This window comes from Macrotis lagotis, chromosome 2 (genome assembly GCF_037893015.1).
Source record: "Macrotis lagotis isolate mMagLag1 chromosome 2, bilby.v1.9.chrom.fasta, whole genome shotgun sequence".
In the NCBI taxonomy this organism is placed as follows: domain Eukaryota; kingdom Metazoa; phylum Chordata; class Mammalia; order Peramelemorphia; family Peramelidae; genus Macrotis; species Macrotis lagotis.
The window spans coordinates 258964773-258983450 of record NC_133659.1 but is presented as its reverse complement, the minus strand read 5'-3'; the positions used below and the strand labels follow the sequence as shown (position 1 = coordinate 258983450).

Below are 18678 nucleotides of genomic sequence, written 5' to 3'. Positions count from 1 at the left end.
ATATTACATCTTTAGAGTCTGCATTTTCATTGGTTTCATTCCATGCCTGGAATTTTCTCCCTCTTCATTTTTATGGTCTGACTCCCTTTCACATACAAGCTTAAATTCCACCTGCTACAAGAAACCTTTTCTGAGTCCCTCTTAATGTAAGTTCCTGTAGAGCAAGGATTCTTTTTGTTTTGTTTTTATTTTCTTTGTGTCCTCAATTGTGAGCACAGTATTTGTTATATAATATTAAAATATGATATTATATGTAATAAGACATTACATATAATAATGGCACTTAATAAATATCTGTTGACTTACTGATAACCATCTCGTCTAAGACTGCACAATAAGATAGCTAGAATCCTGCAGAAGTTCTGAGAAGAAGCCAGCCAGGGTAAGTATAAAACAAAACAAGAAACAGGTTGTACCATAAGGTAAAGCAAAATAAATTGTCCTTTTTTGTCAGACCCCTTTTCCTAATAGAAGTCTTTGTTTAGAAGTGAGACCTTACTCCAGTAGCTTCAATTTTTGAGTTTATTTAGTTCTATGCTCCTGTTTGTTTACTTTTATATGTCATGTGTCTAATCTTTTCTATTTATTGACCTCTTTTTAAAAAAAAATTTAAGGCAATGTGGTTAAGTGACCTATCCAAGGTTACACAGCTAGACAATTATTAGGTGTCTGAGGCAGGATTTGCGGTCCTCCTGACTACAGGGCTGGTGCTGTGTCTGTTGCTTCACCTAGCTAACCCTGACCTCTATTTTTTTTAACTGATACCAAACCATTTTGATGATTACTCCTTTGTAGTATATTTTGAGATCAGATACTACTTTTTTTTTGCATAGTTTTTCTCTTGAAATTCTTGATCTTTTCTCCCAAGTATCAAAGATGAATGTCATAATCATTTTTTCTAGTTCTGTAAAGTAATCCTTTGGTAATTTGATTGGTAAAGTATTAAACATTCATCATTAATTTAAGTAGTATATATATTATATTGACTTATCTTTCCTATGAACAATGAAAATTTCTCCAATTATATCTGTCTTTTTTTCTGAAAAGAGTATTTTGAAGTTGTATTTACCATATTTCCCCATGTATAAGGCACATCTTAATTTGGGGGCCCAAAATTTGAAAAAAAATGTAATACATAAAGTTATTGAACTTATTTTATTCATCATGAAATTCAAGGACCTTCTGTTCATGACTTTCAGGCATCTTTTGGGCAAGTCCAGTGCGTGGACACAGGCTTAGTCCATTCTGTTTCATGAACCTGAAGCACCAAATTGTGTCTTCCTTTGAAATCAGTCACTTCTTTTTCATCAGCAAGTCTTCTTGCCTCATGCTGAACCTTCTTTGTGATCACAGGAATTCCAATCGCCCTTTGCTCTTCAATCCATCTCTTCAGTTCCCTCTCTAACTCAGGCCATGTGTCTGACTTGCCTCTCCTGGTCTCCTCCTGCTCTGGCATTTTCAGTGGGGTTTCTTCTTCCTATAGCAGTCTCTGATTGTATTCTCAGGAGCTGAAGCGGTACATTCAGCAACATGATTTCTATTCACTTTTTCAAAATGGATCACTTTGAACTTGAATTCAACATTGTACGAAAATCTTTTTTGAGCCGTTTCTGGGTAGAATGTGACAAAATGTAACCAGTATACCAGTAACAAATGTCAAACGATGAACACAAAGACAACAAGCATGAAAAAGTGGAAAATGTAGGTAAAAAAATCTACAACCACTGTTTAAGATGCTCCCAGTTTATTGAACCCAAATTTTTTGACAAAGGGTACCTCTTTTACATGGAGAAATATGGTATATAGTTCTGTATTTTTTGGTAGATAGACTCTGAAAGTTCTTCCCCCCCCCCCAATTAACTATTTCCCTTCTAATTTTAAATGTATTGAGTTTATACAGAATTTTGTATGTTCCAAATATGTCCCAACCATATTGGGGAAAATGTTTATTTCTTGCTTCTCTAATTTGTTAGATATGACCTTTTAAAATAGAGGTCATGTATCCATTTGGAACTTTTTGTGGAATATGTTATGAAATTTTTGTTTAAACCAAATTTCTGCCAAGCTCCTTTCCAGTTCTCTTGGCAGTTTTTGTTGAATTATGAGACCCAGTGAAGTTTATTGAACATTATATTACTAGATTCTTTTTTTTTAAAAATTTTTGCAAGGCAATGAGGTTAAGTGACTTGCCCAAGGCCACACAGCTAGGTAATTATTTAGTGTCTGAGGCTGGATTTGAACTCAGGTCCTCCTGACTCCAGGGTTGGTGCTGTATCCACTGCACTACCTCACCACCCCAATATGTTCTTTTAAGTCTATTTGTTGTATATCTAACATGTTTCATTGATTGCATATGAGTGAGAGGGTGCTGTGCTAAGTCTTCAGCCTTACTTTCTCCTCCAGAACCATCTGGTCCAGTGGCCAGATGTGAATCAGGACAACTGGAGGTGGCCCTGGATGCCAGGTAATCAGGGTTAAGTGACTTGCTCAAGGTCATACAATAAGTGGCAAGTGTCTGAGGCTGGATTTGAACTACTATCCTCCTGAATCCCAGGGCCAGTGCTCTATCTACTATACCACCTAGAAAACATAGGTGTTCCATCAACCAGCATCACACCATTCAAATGAGGAATCATCGATTACAGCAAATGGAGAAGTTTTGAGTCCTGTGGACAGATTCACTTCTCTTGGCAGTGTACTGCCTTTCTAAGGAGGTACACATTGACAATGAGGTTGGCACACACATTGCCAGAGCTAGCTCAATATTTGGGAGACTCTGAAAGAAAGTGTGGGAGAGAGGAGGTGTTGAACTAACTACCAAACTGAAGCTGTTGTGTTGGCCTCTTTGCTATTATGCCTGTGAAACCTGGACAGTCTACCAGCATCATGTCAGGAAGCTGAATCACTTCCATTTAAATTGTCTTAGGATGATTCTGAAGATCACCTGTCAGAAGAAGATACCAGACACTGAATTCCTTTCTAGAGCTAAACCATCTAGCATTCCAGCATTACTACAGAGAGCACAACAGTACCCATCCCAGGTGTTCACATGGACTATTTGTGCCCAACCTATAGTAGAGCATTCCTAACTCATATTGGACATGCTATAAATTGTCTCAAACATAGTGATGTCATTTTGGTCTTCTTTGATAACAAAAGACAAGTACCAATCAACCAGTCATTGATTGAATTTTTTTTAACCATATAAAATATATTTTATATACATTTTCAAATCTGGTACTGCTAGCCTCCTTTCTTCCTACTTTCCACCCCCCATTATTTTTTTTTCTCAAAGATAGATTATTTTTGTCTGAGTAGACAGAAGAGTTGCCAGATAGCTGAAAAGTGACTATGGGAATTGTCAAAACATCATTTCTATAAGATCTAGAGGAATATAAAGAAATTCTAGTGCATAGAAGCAAAACTTTTGAAGTCAGTTTTCTGTCACTAGTTCATGTTATAGAATGCAGTGAGATTTGAGTGAATAAATTAAGATACTGAATTATTCATTGTTTCTTTCTAGTACTCTTGGTTTACAATAGAATTAAAAATTGGTATTAGGTCCTTTATGTATTTTAAGAATTATGATAGTTGATAGAAGAACCTTTTTAATGATTATTCAAGTAGATTTGTTTGATGAACCAGAATTTAATTCCTGAATTACTATTCTCTTCTTGTACTTTGTTTCAACTGGTCTCAAAACATTGATGGGTAACATGCTAATTTGATTTTATAGTTCTTTGTATTTTTGTGTACTTTAATATTCTACTTTATATTCACTTTGTTTACACATGCTTACATATTCACCTATGTTTACATAAGCTCCTTTGAGGGCAGGGTCCCTCTTATTTTACATTTATGTTTTCCCATCTTGAGGGCCTTATCGTGACATGGAAATGACTCTGGATTTTTGAGACTCCTTCTAATTCTGAAGTCATGGTAGCAGAGTGATAAAACTCAAGACAGAAGGGGCTAAGAATCACAGTATGTTTAAATTATCTATGAACTTTAATTTAGTTGTGAATATCCTAAATGTGAGATCTTTTAGAATGAGTTCTACTGAATAGTCACACACAAGGAATAGAAGGACCATGATGAAAATGATTGCAACTAAATTAAAATAATTTGTTGCAAAAGATAAAAAGGAAGAGAGAAATAATATAAGTACTTTTTAAAAAATTTAAGGCAATGGAGTTAAGTGACTTGCCCAGGGTCACACAGGCAATTAACAAGTGTCTAAGGCCGGTTTTGGGTCCTCCTGATTTCAGGGCCAGTGCTCTATACTATACACTGTGCCACCTAACTGCCCCCCAAGTACTTCAATAAGGTCCTTCATATTGAATCAAAACACACTTTGATACTCAGCAATTTTAATACAAAGACTGGAATAGACAAAAACAGCAAAAAAATATGAAAAAATAATGATCCAAAATAAGGAATGAAAAAACCAGACTTTTGCATCATGATGACTTTCTTTGTTTTTTTTTAAAGATTTTCTTTATTTCTTTCTTTAATTTATTTAGGTAGTTACTTAGTTTTATAATTTTTTCCCTAATCTTACTTCCCTCCCCCCACCCCCCACAGAAGGCAATTTGCCAGTCTTTACATTGTTTCCATGGTATGCACTGATCCAAATTGAATGTGATGAGAGAGAAATCATATCCTTAAGGAAGAACATGAAGTATAATAGATAGCAAGATCAGACAATAAGGTAACAGGTCCCCCCCCCCCCAAATTAAAGGTAATAGTCCTTGGTCTTCGTCCAAACTCCACAGATCTTTCTCTGGAAATGGATGGTATTCTTCATCTAAGACAGCCCCAAATTGTCCCTGATCGTTGCACTGATGGAATGAGCAAGTCCATCAAAATTGATCATCACCCCCATGTTGCCATTAGGGTGTTCACTGTTTTTCTGGTTCTGCTCATCTCACTCAGCATCAGTTCACGCAAATCCCTCCAGGCTTCCTTGAAATCCCATCCCTCCTGGTTTCTAATAGAACAATAGTGTTCCATGACATACATATACCACAGTTTGCTAAGCCATTCCCCAATTGAAGGGCATTTACTTGATTTACAATTCTTTGCCACCACAAACAGGGCTGCTATGAATATTTTTGTACAAGTGATGTTTTTACCCTTTTGATGATGACTTTCTTTGAAAAAAGACTTGGTTCAACACTGGTCATGCTAAGCAGAGAAAAAGCCATTACTCCAAATAACATTTATTATAGCTTAACAGATGTGTGGAAGTCTTGAATCAGCTGTCTGTGTAGTCAGATCACCAGCTAGTTAGAGCAAAGATCAAAAGGAGTGCAACTAAAAAAAACATTTCCAACCTGACATGTTTAAAATTGTTGTTTAAAGTTATTGATGCTGAAAAGTGGAATGTGGTCAGAAGAAAAGGAATTGACCAGGATTGCAATAATTTTATGCAGAACTTAACCTATATAAATGTAAATAAATGATCATAGTAAGGAAACCAATGAACCTGAAATGTAACAAACATTTGACTTACTTATAGCAAAGGAAATACTAGTTTAGAATGTAAATTCATTTGTACATGGAAAAGGCTGGTAGAAGTCTGGTATTACCTCATAAAATAGAACCAGTGGAATTTCTGAAAAAGTGAAAAGTGAAAAAGAACTTTGACTTTAGAGACTGAGGTTCAGATACTGTCTCAGTACTCCCTTATGGAACTGAGAGAAATTGTTTAAACTTTCTGAATCTCAGTTTATTTAGAAGATGAAATTTTAATAAATTATTTCTAAGGTTCTTTCAACAAGACTATGCTTGTATAAAAGTTATATGTAGGTACTTTAGAAAAAAGTTATAAGAATAATCAACAGATAAAAGATGGAGGAAAATCTGTAGAGATCTTTATAACAAATTCTTTTTTTTAATCATTAATGACAGTGACATCCAAGATAGCACATTTGAACTCTAGCACTGAATATGATTATGGAACTTAAAATGATACTGAAGACACCAAAGATAGAAAAAGCTACTAAACTGCTCCCAAGTATACACAGAAGAGATTTGTCCTAGAGTCAGCACAGTTGTGAGGGCATTAATGTATGCATTCTTAAGGTATTCAAAGGAGGGTTAGGTACTAAAGTTTTGGTAAAACATCTTGGACCTTATTACTACCAAGAAAGAAGAGGCAACCAAGAGGACATAAACAAAATGTAAAGATTTAATGGGAATCATCTATAGACATTTGTCTTTTATTTGAGGGTATTTTGAGAGAACTGGTAAATTTTTGCTGGTGATATTTTTCCATTCACCACACTTTAAGCATCATATGATTGACTTGTAAGATACATGGTGTAGAATCATCCTAGTTTGCACTTAATATTTGTTGATTTAAAAAATTGGATGTGGGGGAGTGATAAGAGCAAAATGCTACCTCTTAAAGTCTTTCTTCCAAGTTGTCTTCCAAACATAGGTCAAAATTATACAAGATTCCTGGAAAACTATAACAAAACAGAATTTTGTTTGACCTCTGATTTTTACTATCACATAAGACACATAAAACAGATGTCTGTCCACCAAAATTATTCATAACTGTCATGGGAGGCATCCAGTGTAGAGGCCAGTCTTAAAAAGGAAAATTCCCAAAGGTTGGTGAGATTTTTTCCAATATTCCTATTTGCAAAAGATATTGTATATAATATAAATACATCCAGCCTCAGAACATTTCAGAGCCTCCTGTGTATGATCTATATTGATTCAAAAGATTCATCTACCATCTACATGGAAAAAATGAAAAATGCTTATTATCCAGACTGTGATACACAGTTAAATCAATATCCAATAACACTCCTTTGTCTCCCTCCCTCCCTCCCTCACACTCTTACTATTTTGAGAGTAGTTTCACCAGGTTACTAAAGAGGTCCATGACACAAAAACAGTAAAGAATCCTTGCTCAAATCTAGATACTTCATACAAATTCTATATTGATTTTATGGTTCTAACCTAATCTTTTCATTTGAATGGTAGTGTCAAAAATGGCTTTTATAAAAGATTAAATCTAAACTCATGATTGATTGGTAATTGATGAGCATAGTTTCTCCTTCTGTTTTTTCTTCCAATCTTAATCCTGCTATGTTGTCACTATTTGAGCATTTTAACTTCCAAATTCTGCTATTTATCAGTCTTTTCCATAGCAATAAGGAATATTTAAAAACACAGAATGAGGAATGAAATGATGAATTCAGCAGTGAAAGTCTAATGAAAAACATAACGTTAGTATTTCCAATGTATTTTTTCTTTAAAGACTCCCAAGAATTGATGACTCTTTTGTATGTTAAATCAAAGGTCTGTTCCATGATTTTATTAGGATAGCTAAGAGTTTCTTTGGCTGAAAAAAATGCATCACCTGATGATCAACCCTCTAACTTAGCTAGACTGGACAAACTTTTCAAGCCTTTAAAATTTGGTATAAGAGCTACCAGAACTTGTATTGCCCTTGTGTCATCCCTATGAGTGTAAGATTTAGAGTTATTTGGAGGAATTAAAGATACTCATTACACTTGCAAAGAAAGAAATATGAATAAGTAATAAATTGGATTCATTTTTATCCCCACTTCCCAAGTTTCCCCTTTTTAATAACTTTGGAATATTCTTGCTTTGCTGAAAGTCTAATCAGGGACTAGGCAAGCTATAACCTGATAGCCAAATCCAGCATGCTATCTGCTTTTGTATGATCCTGAGAGCTAATTATTCTTTATCTCAAATTCTAATCCATTTCACAGGAGTGAGTTATAAAAAAGAAAAATTCTGGTTATTTTCCAAGATAAAACAACTTCATTGATATCCTAAAGGTTTGTTTTATGGAAGTAAGTTTTAAATAACCCTGTTTTTACATCTGTAGAGAGACTTGAAACCTTCATTTTAACATTGTTTGAGAACAAGTGAGTTCAGGCATATGGGGTTTTTTATATAACAATGGTGTTGTAAAGTAGCAATTAAGGTTAATTTCATGTGTTAATATTCCACTGCCAAAGTGAATCTTAGATAATTTTCAGTATCTGGGAATGTTAAATTTAGCAAGCACACAGGCATGATAAAATCACATTTGCTTTATCTAAACCTCTTCTTGATCTTATCCAAAAGGTCACAGGTTGATGATCAATTGTAACAAACCTACTGATTTAAGTTTTGCTATAATGTTGATATTTCTGTTCCCAAAAACAAAATAAGAGCCTACCGTATATATAGCACTGTAGAATTATAAAATAAAAGTTCTGTAACTATGATTTAGACAATGTTGATCTTTCTGGTATTCAGAATTTTATCTAAGAGGACATAAGTAATCAAATATCAAATTATGTGAAAGAGAAGAAAATTCCAAAAGACTCAGAAAAATAGACTTAAGGCTTTTTTATTGCCAAAATAGAAAAAGGTGAATAAATGAATATTAATAACTACTAACCTCTATACCTACTTTTCCATTTCTACAAAATTTTTATGGGGATAATTTGCATGCTCAGCAAGAGCACAAGAAAGGAACAGAGAAACAAGCTGTTACAAATGATATTCCAGAGCAGCCCTTAGTTTTATAGTCATACAATTGACTGAAAGGTATATGGAGTAGCAAATACTACCTTGAAGGCCTTCTTCCAGTTGTTGCTCTGGGTGTTTGTAAGTCATGAATTTTTCTCCTAGCTGCAGATTCCTGGATTCACAGAGGCCAAAGGAATGCTGTGGACCTACAGGAGGAGATTCATGTCATTTATTGTGTAGCCTAGGGAAGGAGGGGGGGAGGTTAAAGAGTTACAGGGACAGCAAGTCCACATACAAATCTGCCACAAATCAAGTCCTTGAAATCTCAAGTCTGTGCATGTGGGTCCCCACTGTCTGCCCACAGAGCAAAGCATTTCATTTATAGGGGCATAGAATATCATGCCCATTTTGAAAGATGTTATTAACAAATTGTATAACAGTGACTAAGGGGATTCACATCCATACTTGAATATGGCATTCATATCCAGCAAAATGTGCCTTGCTTTCCATTTCCTCCCCTTGAATTACCATATTATGTCACAGGTACCAGGCCTTCTTCATCACCAGGGATGAGTATTTCATTTACAAACCACAATAACATAATAATACACAATATCCACAAACAACAAGCAGTAATATGCAAAACAATGTGAACAAGAATACTTTGTAGTAGATAGCTCAATGCACAAGGTATGTATGGTTGTTTTTTTTTCAAATAATCCTAATCTGTAAATAATGGATTTACATAATTCAGGGAAGTCCATCCCATCTTTATATTGTCCCAGGTTTTTTTCCAAATCACTGGTGAACCAAGCAAGCCCACTTTGCCAAACCTCTGCCACTAAGTCATGACATAATGTGAGGCTATGCAAATAGCCTTGAAGGGAGCACAGTAAAAATTCATTACCTTCTTTCCCATGTGAAGACAAAAACTGATTTTGACTGCAGGTTTAAATCGCATTTTTCATGTCCATCTCATGGAGTACTTGCTGCAGTTTAGCACAAGATTGCCTTTTGCTTACCTCAGCCTGAGAGATCACCTATGTTGGGCCACACTGGATGCACAGAGATGGCAGCCAGCCATTCTATCTCCTGCCCTGATATGGAAGTCCTATTCACCCTCAGATCCCAGTCCACCAAAGGAGGGAGTTGGGGACTCCTCATTGGAGTCAACTAATAATAACTTCCATTTTCTCCAGTGCCTCCCACTGGGTTGGTTCCCAAATGGAATTCTCTAGGTCCATATCCAGCCTTCAGCCCCTAGGATCTTGTCCTCTACTTCTTGGAGGACAGCCAAAAACATTAATCCTACTCCCCTGGCAGTATTCCAGGCACTACACTTCTCTGAGGACTCCGGATGACTTCCCAGAGCCTTCTCCATGGAGATGGGTTTCCTGTCACAAAATCCCAATCCTAGGATGGCGCCTAGTCTGACAAAACAATGACCCCTGTATACCACATGCTGACTTCTGACCACTCCTTCACTCTTTGCTCAGCATTCATGCTGGCCTCAACAAGTTCTGCCGACTCTACCAATCATAAGTCAGGAGTTTTTGTCTTTCCTGCAAGTTCTTGGAATGCAGAGACACCAAAGTAATGCTGTGGAGCCAAGGAAGACTCATACCCTTTATTGTGTAACTGCTGCAGCAATTGTTTTTTCACAATTTTCCATATGTGCAGGGGGTACAGGGACCTCAAATCCTCACACAAATCAGTTCACAAGTCCCCAAAGTCTTATATTCTTGAATGTAAGTCCACACTGTCTACCCACAGGGCAAAGCATTTATAGGGGCATAGAACAAAGTCAACATCATGCCATTTTTGAGGGTTACATAAATCTTAAGACATTATAAACAAGTTGTATAAAGTGCCTAAGGTGATACACATCTGTCCAAAGATGCCTTGCGGGGTGGCTAGGCGGCGCAGTGGATAAAGCACTGGCCCTGGAGTCAGGAGTACCTGGGTTCAAATCCGGTCTCAGACACTTAATAATTACCTAGCTGTGTGGCCTTGGGCAAGCCACTTAACCCCATTTGCCTTGCAAAAAAACCCCCAAAAAACCAAAGATGCCTTGCTTTACAGTATTTTTGGTGGACATGAATAGGATTCAGCTGTATGATGTAGTGGCCAATCTTGGTTTGCATTGGGGTGGCATAGCTCCCAAGAATTAACAAGTGATGTAGTACTTTTTGTACCTTGCCCCCTGTTAAGACCTTTTCTAGAGATTTGGAATTATTGGTCACCACAGTTTAAGATAAAGTTAGAGAGACTCCTGAGAATGACATTGAAGATGGTGAAGGATTTGAAACCATTTCACATGAGATTTCATTTGCAGAACCTGGAAATAATTGACTTGAAGATAAGATTTAAGGAAGAAAATAATGAATCAGGAATAAATTAAGTACTTGCTATTTGCAAAGGCACTGCTCTGAAAAAGCTCCTGATCTGAAACTTCAAATCTAGCAAATTTAGCATACTGATAACCATGCTAAGCTTTGGTAATCCTTTCTTCCCTTTCTAGATGTTCACCAACCATCTCTTTCATAATCTGGCTAGAATTTTCCCAGGAATTGGAGTCAAATTCATTGGCTATAGTTTCCAGACTAGTCATTTGTCTTTTTTGAAATTGAGTTTACCCTTCTCCAAAGTGGGGGGGGGAGTACCTCTCCTGTTTTTCACAATTTTCCAAATATTCCTGATAGTGTCACAACAATCATATTTGCTACTATTTTCAATACCTGAGATGATAATTCATTTGGATCAGGTGACTTAAATTCATCAAGAGGGTAATTAGATTCTCTTTTTAATGTTTCTTTATTTTGACTACCATTCCCTCTTAGTCATTTTTTTCCATTTTCTTTGTATCTCTAGCACTTAACCTGGGACATAGCAATTAATAAATATTTACTGATTTGTTCTGATATTTCTGGTTCTCCTTGGCAGAACTGAAGTAAACAAAAAAACACAAAATACCCAAAAGATATCAGCAGCCCATAAAACTATCCATGTATCTGGGTGAGTGATTTAGAGAAAAAAGAAATTACTGTGGACTGAAATTATTGAGGATGACTTACTGGGGATATGTGGACCTCGAGCTGAGGCTTGAAGGAGAGAAAGGTTTGGTCAGGGAAAAGAGTAAGGAGGTATGAGATATGGTAAGTCAATCTGTGTGACAAATCTGAGGGCTTGAATTCAAATAGGGGAGACAACTTGCAAACAACTGATTACATAACAGATATGATGGTGAATAGAAGATAATTTCAGAGGGAAGGTTGGGGGGGTCAGAGAGGAGACCTATTATTATAAATGTCAAAGGCTGTAGAGAGGTCAAGAAGGTGGGGGATTAAGACCATTAGTCTTAAGAGATGATGAGTAATTTTGGAGAGAGCAGTTTCTTGAATGATGAATTTGGAAGCAAGATTGCAGAGGGTTTAGAAGACAGAGAAAAGGATGTAGAGACATCTATTGTTGACAGCTTTCTCAAGTTTAAACACAAACCGGAGAGCTCTAAGACAGTAACTACAGGTGATGGTCAGGTTAACTGAGAGTGTTTTTTTGGGGGGGAGTTGTTTTTTTTGGTTTTTTAGGTTTTTTGCAAGGCAGTGGGGTTAAGTGGCTTGCCCAAGGCCACACAGCTAGGTAATTATTAAGTGTCTGAGGTTGGATTTGAACTCAGGTACTCCTGACTACAGGACCAGTGCTCTATCCACTGTGCAACCTAGCTGCCCCATGTGAGAGTTTTAAAGGATAGTGGAGATATTTGGCATGTTTGTAGACAACTGAAGTGACCAGGAAAAGAAGTCCTTGACGATTAGTGAAAGAGTAGAGATGAGGATAATCTGCTAGAAAAGACAGGATTGAATGGGATAAGTAGTATCTGTAGAAATGTTTACCTTGGCAAAGAGAAAGGCTGCCTCTTCCTGTGAGTCAGGGGTGTAGGAGGTGATACTGAGAGAAGATATCTGAGTGATTTAGCTCTTTGAGACTGTCCTTTAATTTTTTCTTGAAAATATGAGATAAAGTTTTTAAATGAAAGTGTAGAGGTATCATAGGAGACTTCAGAAGAAACAAAAAGATTTGGAATAGCTGATAAGTGGAATAATAATTGGATTAAGGAAGTATTAAATAATTTCCTTGCTGCATTGGGGAACCAGTTGAGAATTTGTAACAGATTTGAAATCCAGTCAGCTTGCTTTTCTCTAGTTTCTTTAGCAGCAAAAGAGGACAGCAAGTGGAAAGGTTGGGTCTTGGCAAGACATAGTGATAGGATAAAGTGACAAGGGATATGACTATAAAAATAATTGAATAATTGAACCCAAGGGTTGAAGTAGGTAAGGAAGGAATGTGTAGTTAATGTAGGGATTAGAAGTTATGGTGAAGCTGAGTCACAGTTAGTAGCTATGAGGAAGATGGAAAGATAAAAGATTGTGATCAGATAAAGAAATTTATATAGTTCATGGATGTAGAAGTACCATACTTGTGAGTGTAGGCTGGATCAAGGGTATGACTGTCTCTGGAGCTGGGGTGAAACGAAAAGTATGAACTGATTCATTTGATGAGTCTGAGAAAGGAATGTGGGTGTTGAAGTTCTCTGGAATAAAGACTGGAGTCTGATTGGACAGAGACTGAGCCAGTTACTGAATTCATTGAGAATGAGTGTCCAGGGGATTAATAGATAAAAATTACTTGAATCTTGATTTTTGTGATAAATTTAGAATGAATGATCATCTAAGGAGAAGGAGTTTGGGAGTGATAAGTGGAAGAGAGAAAAGAAAGTGTAAGAAAAAGTGGGCAGCAAGAAGCATTCTGACTCCTCCATCACAACCACTGAGTCATGGATGAAAGTGTAACCAAGGATGATGAGTTAACATTAGGAGGGAGTCAACACACAAGAGCCATAAAATGGAAGGAAAAGGAAACAAGTTTGCTTTTGGAATAGGATTTTTGTGGGATGAGGACTGAGGGATAGAATAAGAAAGCACCTTTTTCTAAGAAGTGGGGAGGGCATTTTGAAAAATTGCAGTAGGTAAGTTTGGAAAGGTAAATTAAGTATTGAATGCCTAATTAAGAAATTTTGACTTTATCCAATCATTTGGTAACCTTAAGCACTTTAATATGTTGAAAGTGATGTTTTAAGAGTAGGCAGTATTTCAAATTGCTTTCTGTCAGGAGAAAGGGGAGGAGGGAGAAAACTTGTAAAATTTAAAACCTCACAAAAAATAATTGATAAAAACTACTGTTGCACATAGTGTTAAAAACAAAATATTTAAATTAAATGAAGAAGATTGGGTAGCTAGTGATGTGGACTTGAGATGGGATAGCCAGTTATGATTCAGTTCTTTTTTTTAATTAAAGATTTGAGTTTTAAAATTTTTCTCCCAATCTTATTCCCCCCCCCCAGAAAGCAATCTGTCAGTCCTTATTTTGTTTCCATGTTGTACATTGATCCAAAATGAGTGTGATGAGAGAGAAACCACATCTTTAAGGAAGAAACAAAAAGCATAAGAGATAACAAGATCAGACAATAAGATACCTGTTTTTTTCTAAATTAAAGGAAATAGTCCTTGAACTTTGTTCAAACTCCACAGCTCTTTATCTGGATACAGATGGTATTCTCCTTTGTAGAGAGCCCAAAATTGTCCCTGGTTGTTGCACTAATGGAATGAGCAAGTCCATCAAGGTTGAACATCACCCCCATGTCAGGGTGTACAGTGATTTTCTGGTTCTGCTCATCTCACTCAGCATCAGTTCATGCAAATCCCTCCAGGCTTCCCTGAATCCCAACCCTCCTGGTTTCTAATAAAACAGTAGTGTTCCGTGACATACACATACCACAGTTTGTTAAGCCATTCCCCAATTGAAGGATATTTACTTGATTTCCAATTCTTTGCTACCACAAACAGGGCTGCTATGAATATTTTTGTACAAGTGATGTTTTTACCCTTTTTCATCATATGATTCAGTTCTTAAGGGCCTAGATGAGAGTCATTTCAGTAGAAATAAGGAATGATTAGAAAATGAAAATCAATGAAAGATACAGATGAGGTGATAATGACTTTTGTAATTGGAGTTCAGGTGATTAGGGGAGCTGGAATCATTAAGTTCAGTTTAGTCGTCATGCATTTAACTAGATTTTGTCAGTGGGGAGTTGCAGAACATGATTCTGGAGTATGAGTAAAACATCTGGACTGAAACTATGGATCTGAGAGTAATTAACATAAAAGTGATTGTTCAAATCATTAAAATAGCACATTGATGGAGAGAATTAGAAGGCCAAGGAACTTGTAACCTGAAAAAGAAAAAACTTAGTGGGAACCAAAACAACTTAGTGAGAACAAATGGTTGCCAGGTATTCTTAGAGATGAGAAGTAATACCACTGGGTAGAAGTGACAAACAAACATAGTACAGAAAAACCCTAAAAATAAACTGTTCAAAAATTTAATGGTCAGCTTTGGACATTAGTGAGTGATTTCTGACTCATCTGTAACTGATTGCTAGTAATAGTGAAGATGCTGTTATTGGGTTGATTTGGATTAGAGGATCTCTGTCTTTTCCAATTCAGGCTTTCTATAATTCTTTTAACCCCCTTCATTAGAGGACAGAGAAGGAAAAGCTTCAATGAAGAAAAATAAAAAGGAAGAACAATATTAGAGACAAGAAAGTAGATCTTTGCTGTTGTCATTGAAAAAATGTTAATGTACTAAAATGCTTATTGAATCTGAAAATGTATGTTTGCTTTTAGTACCAAGTCTAATTTTTAAAAGTGCACATTTTTGATGTTCTAAGATCCTCTAATAAAGAACTTAATGTAGAAACCATTGGGTTGGATATAAAACATTTTATATTAAATGATGTAAACAGCTTAATTGCTATACCAAGAAGTAATTTTAGCAGCCCAGTTTTGAATGTGTGAATTGTTTTTCTTAGTACCAAACTATTTTGTAATTATACCTTTGAACTGTCTACATTATATCATTTGCATTTGTATTGAAAAATTATTTGCTTGCCACATTAGAATTTGACAAGATTGTTTTGAGACAGATAAAATTAGTAAAGATTTCTGGACTATCAGACAAAAGAAATAACAAACTGATTTAGACATGTTTAACATTTCTCAATAAGCTAGGAATATTTCTGTCAATCAAATTTATAGGTTGTATTACTAAGTACAACTAGCATTAGCTATTTAGAAGCTTTAGGCAAATAATGCAGGTTGTAAAATGTGGTTTATTTTAACAGGAAAATAGCGGTTTCTTTTTTTTTTTCTTTAAAGTGCTTTATTTGCTTTCCCTCCTCTTTTGTCACTATCAGTTCCCTTTGACTCTTCCTTCTCTGCCCCACAGAACCTTTCTTCATAACAAATTAAAAATCAAGCAAAACAAATTCATTAGCTATCTCTAAAAATGTACACCTCATTCCACTGGTCAAAGGAATTATTTCACAAGTGACTGAAATCAGGATTTTACTACATTGATCAGATTCTGAAAACTTTAAAAGTGGTTTTTCTTTCTATTATAATTAGGCATTATGTAAATTGTTCAGCAGCTTCTTACTTTGCTCAAAAGCAGTTACTCCTGACTAGTCTTTTGGAAGTCTATCAAATAACTCCGATTTGTGTTGATTAATATTAATAATACCAATTATAGCATTTATGTCCTTTTGAAGTTTTGCAAACCACTTCATACATTTTTTATTTGATTCTCATCACAACCCTGGAGGTAGGTACTATGATTACCCCCACTTTTGCTGAAATTGAGTTGGATAGATATGATGAGGTTTGAGTTTTCCTATGGTATTGTCTCTACAAGACCCAAGCCATCTCTAAAACCAAACAATGGCATTTATTAATGATTACACAATCAGTGGGATAAACTTGCTAGCAGCCTAGGAAATCAAAACAAGGATTTTTAAAGGGCTTTGTTTTTGACAAGCAGTACAGGATGAGGTTTATTGCTAAAAGGAAGTCACTTAGCCTTGGTGTAACTGCACATGCAATAAACCAGAATGGGTACAGAGAAGCCCACTTAGGGGCTATTAATGTATGGTAATGAGATTATAATTAGCTTGATTTTATCATAAGTTCACCCAAAGGTACAGGTTATTATCCCATGGGTACTGCTTTCTTATTGACTGGCCTAAAAAGGAGTTAGGTCAAGGTGTACTTAATATTCTATTCTAATGGGACCCTATGAGGGATTCTATTCTAATGGGACCCTATGAGGGAGTCAGGGAATTGGGGTGAGGGTGTATTCCATCTGAGGTTAAATAACAAAAACAGGGTCACCTAGCTAATAAATACCTGAAGTTAGATTTGAATTCAGGTGTTATTAATTCCAGGTCTAGCAATCTATCCATTGTGCCACCTAATGTCCTAATTCATTTTCCTTTTCTCATTCTTATAGATGCATCAGGATTCATTTTTGATTTGCAGTCCAATACTGTCCTGGCCCAGGGAGGAACTTTTGAGAACATGAAGGAGAAGGTAAGGGGGGGGGGGGTGGCGTTACTGGTTTGTAAACTTGAGTGCCCTTAGCTGAGCAGATGGAAGGAAAAATTTTAAGTGTCAAAAAGTTTTTTGCTCTATACCAACCAGTTTAATTAGACTAGACTCTTAAAAGGGTAGCAGCTATGCTCTTGTGTTAGAGAGGGTTCTCATTATTGAATATCTCTAAACTCTTATTGGTAGAGTATGCATGGTTAGAATTCAGGTCCTGATTGATCGTGGGAGTAGGGTGTTCTGGTGCATGGATTAATGTTAGTGTTAGGCATGGGATGTTGGGATTAGTCTTTGCCATATGACTGTTGGGGAGTTGACAGGGTCTTTCTGAAGGGAATTCACATTCATCAGAGATGCTGAGAAATTCTATTAATGATCTCTTGCCTTAAAGATCCAAATATACTTAAGGGCCTGTCCCGAAATATAATCAGAATCACCTAGGTTCAGAATTGGAAGGAATCTCATGGGTCTTTTAGTTCAACTCTTAGCTGAATAAAAATTCCTTTTTATAACATATCTGATGAGTATTTGTTTTTGTTTGTAAACCTCTAGTAAGAGGGACTCATTATTCCCCAAACAGCCCATTCAATTTTATAATTAAGAAATTTCTATCTAAAATTTGCTTTCAATTTCTACCCATTGTTCAAAAGAAACCTATTCCCTTTTTATATAACATCTTCCAAATAATCTACAGGCTAAACAATATACACTAGTTAAACCAATTCTCATATAGCATGAGACCTTTTGCCAGCAGAACACAATGTACAGGTCTGATGGGGTCAGAATATAGTGGGATGGTTGCTACCTTTGATGTCTCACTGAATGTACCTAAGATTATATTAGATATTTTTTCCTGCTACATCACATTGTTGACTCATATTGACCTTTTAGTTCACTGAAACTATCTGATCTTTTATTATGATCTGCTGCTAGTCCTGGTCATTTTTTGGATTCAAGAATGAGAATTTAGTGGCGGCTAGGTGGCGTAGTGGATAAAGCACCGGCCCTGGAGTCAGGAGTACCTGGGTTCAAATCTGGTCTCAGACACTTAATAATTACCTAGCTGTGTGGTCTTGGGCAAGCCACTTAACCCCGTTTGCCTTGCAAAAACCTAAAAAAAAAAAAAAAGAATGAGAATTTAGATTTGTCTAATCAACATCTATTACCTACTGTGTTGCAAACCAGACCTGAGGTCAGAAGAATTTATCTTCTTGAGTTCAAATATGACCCCAGTCACTTACTAGCTATATAACTCAGTTTAACTCAGTTTTCTCATCTATAAAATGAATTGGAGAAAGAAATGACAAAACTCTAGTCTTTCTACCAAGAAAACTCCAAATTGGACACAACTGAACAAAAATAAATGTTCCAGTTTTTGTACCAGATGTTAAGAGATAGTAATACAATGAAATAATACCTAAAATTTATGTAGCACTTACTGTGTGCTAGGTATTGTACTAAGGCTTTAATAAATATCCCATTGAACCTCAATAATCCTGGGAGGAAGATACTATGCTCATTTAACAGATGAGAAAACTGGGCAAACAAAATTAAATGCCACGCCCAGGATCTCACAGATAGGATCAACAAGGCAGAGGTTACATTCTCTTTGAGGAAGCAACAAGTACATATTAAAATATATAGATCATAAACCTAAAGTGAATAAATGCAACTA

The 18678-nt window shown here is 36.0% G+C and overlaps 1 protein-coding gene across 1 annotated transcript in view; it reads left to right on the top strand.

The window, feature by feature from the left end:
• SPATS2 (spermatogenesis associated serine rich 2) overlaps positions 1-18678 on the top strand; it is a 144011-nt gene that overhangs the window by 21094 nt on the left and 104239 nt on the right. The window contains exon 2 of the mRNA XM_074225991.1: positions 16909-16988. Within this exon, the coding sequence (XP_074082092.1) occupies positions 16909-16988 (80 nt within the window). The remainder of the gene's footprint in view (positions 1-16908; positions 16989-18678) is intronic.